The sequence below is a fragment of the Glossina fuscipes genome, unplaced genomic scaffold (assembly GCF_014805625.2).
Source record: "Glossina fuscipes isolate IAEA_lab_2018 unplaced genomic scaffold, Yale_Gfus_2 1, whole genome shotgun sequence".
In the NCBI taxonomy this organism is placed as follows: Eukaryota; Metazoa; Arthropoda; class Insecta; order Diptera; family Glossinidae; genus Glossina; species Glossina fuscipes.
The window spans coordinates 29,686,530-29,689,959 of NW_023998415.1; the positions used below are offsets into that span (position 1 = coordinate 29,686,530).

General features: G+C 42.4%; 1 protein-coding gene across 4 annotated transcripts in view; it reads right to left on the minus strand.

Annotated features, from left to right (window-relative positions):
• The window catches only part of LOC119645285 (DNA N6-methyl adenine demethylase), a 201,031-nt gene extending 197,625 nt beyond the window's left edge, over positions 1–3,406 (minus strand). For 3 of the 4 annotated variants that reach the window (XM_038045411.1, XM_038045413.1, XM_038045410.1), the window contains exons 1-2: positions 1,628–3,406; positions 1,379–1,552 (exon numbers count right to left, since the gene is read on the minus strand). In XM_038045411.1, the coding sequence (XP_037901339.1) occupies positions 1,379–1,552; positions 1,628–2,764 (1,311 nt within the window). In that variant the 5' untranslated portion in view covers positions 2,765–3,406. The remainder of the gene's footprint in view (positions 1–1,378; positions 1,553–1,627) is intronic. The other variant, XM_038045412.1, reaches the window with a different exon arrangement.
• Positions 3,407–3,430: the final 24 nt, after the last annotated feature.

The window sequence follows — 3,430 nt, forward strand, 5'->3', positions numbered from 1 at the left end:
CGTTGCCGTTGCCGTTGCCGTTATCGTTGCTATTGCTGACAATCATAATTAATGTCACTTATTTAACAAATTACAAACGGAAATGCGGTAATATCCTCGTAAATGAAACTTAAAAAAATAAAAGAAAAAAGACAACGACGAAAACACCAACAACAGCAACCAGAGCAACAATAAATTGTACGGACATACGGACAAATATCCAGTAATCCAGTTTTTTGCATTTTATTCGGACAAACTGATCACACCTGATCGCAAGCAGTTGTAACACTTTTGTTTGTAATGAAGGAACCCGTTTTAGAGATCGTCGTTGTCGTTGCCGTCGTTTACTTAAAGAGGTGCTGGCTCGCTGGCTCGCTGGCTCGCTGGCTCGCTGGCTCGCTGGCTGGCTGGCTGGCTGGCTGGCTGGCTAACTTTCTGGTTAGTAGCATTTTTATTCATACGTATACTTTAATAATGAACGCATGCATTTTATTTGGGTTACATGTGCATCCTTGGTAACATCTTCACTGATGCCGTTTGGCGAAAGAAAATAACAATACAGAGAGGAAAAACAAAAAAAAAAAAAAAAAAAAAAAAAAAAAAAAACAACCGAAAGCAAAAAAATTGTAAAATACTTGAACGACGCGTTGTAACTCTCGATGAGAAACATCTGTTGCCCATTGTCCAACAAAACAAACAGAATGCATGCGAACAGAACGGACGTAATCACAGCTGAAACACATACCTGCGTACGCGTACGTGTTCGTACGTACATATATTCACTGATTTTTTTTATTTTTTATTCATTCATTCACATGTAAAATTACATATAGAAATTATATGTATGTAAAAGTATGTATGTATGTTTCCCATATATTCAGAAATCGCGATTGAGCAAAACTAAGTTCCTTTTAATGTCATTGCACGCGTCATCGAATATACGCATTAGAGGTCTCAGAAATTGTGCACTCGATACCGAACGTCTCCCCCGATCGATTGGCGTGTTGAAAATCCTTTCACGTCATCGTTAGCATTGAAATCGAAAGTTGAAATTCGTCTCTTATGCCCTTTGCTTGTTTATATGCGCAAGTAAATCAACTCCGCCCACTGATGACGTGAAAACTTTAATAATGCGTATTATGTTGAACTATGCATGAAACTTTTCAGTTTTCATATTTGACATTTCCCATAACCCGTTGACATGATATGATATGTCTGTCTGTCGTTTATTAAAATCTAATGATAATGATAATGATAATGAGCTTGGTATCGTGTTATGTAATCTATCTAAGAATTTGCAAGGAGACGCTAGTATTGCTTTACGAAAGACGAAAGGCATAAGTTTAATGGCTACGGACGACTAATAGTTAAAAAATATAAGGTTTTTAAGGTGGCTTACCTTCTTTTCGGTAAGTTTTTCGCAGCGACGCTGTTTACAGATTTGATGGGATTTGTCGTTGCGACAGGGAGCACATTCGCCACAATTGTCTTTGCGTTGACAGCCGATGCATTCGCCACAACGTTTACGTTTCTTTTTGGACTGAAATAGGACAGATGTAGAATTCATAGAGGTCTATGAGAAGGCGTTGTGAAAATGATATATGATATTTTTGGCGTAAATAAGGCGTAGATTGAAATCATCGCTCACCTGTTTTTCGCCTGCACTTTCATTTCCATCGCCAACGTTCATGCTGCCGATGGGACTCTTAAAGTTAGCGGTACTAGATACAGCGTCAACCTGACCCGGATTACTAGGATCCAAATCCATGGCACTGGACTCAGATTCAGCATTCGATTCGAGTGAATGAGCTCGATTTTTCCGTCGCTCCTTTTTTCTTGCGTCTACTCTGGCTACCGGCGAATTAAGGACCTTTTCTGGTTTAATGGATGTTGTGGATGGCGTAGGAGTATGCGGTTGCGTAGTATGTGGAGTATGAGATCCAGTACTGCTCGCATTTGTGTGCGTTGAATGCGGTGTGTGATAACCGGCACCAGTTCCAGTTCCATTTGATATATCCATTAATGACGAACTGCTAGCTCCGTCATAAGATGGAGTAGGAGTGTGCATACCGAGCGGTGTGGTTACTGTATTTGGGGTATTTGAAGTGGGGGCACTCAGCTGTGAAGCGTTTGAATTTGTATTGAGATCAAATGCTGATATCGTGACGTCTTTTTTACCGATTGACGAAGAACCTGAGCCCGTTGGTGTTATTGCAGAGGGTACAGCCAAAGCAGCTGGCGTTGTAGACGCATACGACGGCGTTAGTGGTTGATAGAGTAGCGGATCACCATATCCAGTCGTAGTTATAGTGCTATTAGGCAGTGTAGTGCTGACTATGTCGCGAGCCTGCAAGGCGGCTGGCATTAACGGGTACGGTGTTCTATGATGTGCAGCTGTTGCTCCCAAAGGATGCGAATGGAAAGCATTGTGAGGCATTGGTGCACCCAAAGCGGCAAAACCACTTGATGGCGGAGTTATACTCGCTTGCAAGCCTGTCAATTGTGTAAGTGGTGAGCCCATGCTGACCATACCGGGTGAACTCACTGACATACTTGCCGGAGACATGGCCACTGTTTGCAGTGATGACATAGCTGACGTTAACCCTGCTGTGGCCGTGGCCGAAGAGATGGACGAGCCCGTCGGCATAGGCGTACCGTCCGCCATCAACTGTTCGGTGTAGCCATGAAATTGACTTTGAAATGAAGGCAATTTTGAGAAGGGCTCAAAACCGCTCTTTGGCGTAGAATTGGAATTGTTGGAGTTACTATTGTCTTTAGACTCCATTTCCCAAGGACGTGTGTAGCTATTGGAACTATTGGATTGGCAAGTTACTGAATCGCTTGTGTTGCTTGTTGCAGCATTTTCCGGATTGTTTGTGGTATTGCTACCACTTTGTTGCTGAGTATCATTCGCGGAACTGGCACCGTTGGCATTACGGGAGGTGGCATTATTATTATTAGTCGTACTAGTGCTAGTAGGTGTGGCTGATTGCAGCGGTTGCTGTTGTTGTTGCTGTTGCTGCTGTTGTTGCTGTATATGAGAAAGCGGTTGCCGGGCATAATAATCCCAATGCTGCTGCTGCTGCTGCTGCTGTTGTTGTTGTTGTTGCTGTTGCTGATGTTGCTGTTGATTTTCTAATTGCTGGTGGGCGTACAACTGATCGAGCTGATGCTGTTGCTGGTGTTGATAATGCTGTTCTTGCTGTTGCTGTTGATGTTGATGTGACAATTGTTGCTGATTAATTAATATTGATTGCTGATTAGTGGTGTGATAGGCGTGCGTATAATGATGACTCAAACTGCTTAAATGCTGCAAATGTCTATTATGCAGATAATTATTATTCGACGAATGCAGTTGATTAGCTTCGGCAGCCGATATGATTTGTTGCTGTTGCTGATGTTGTTGCTGTTGTTGTTGCTGTTGTTGCTATTGAACTGCATTCGTCGAATA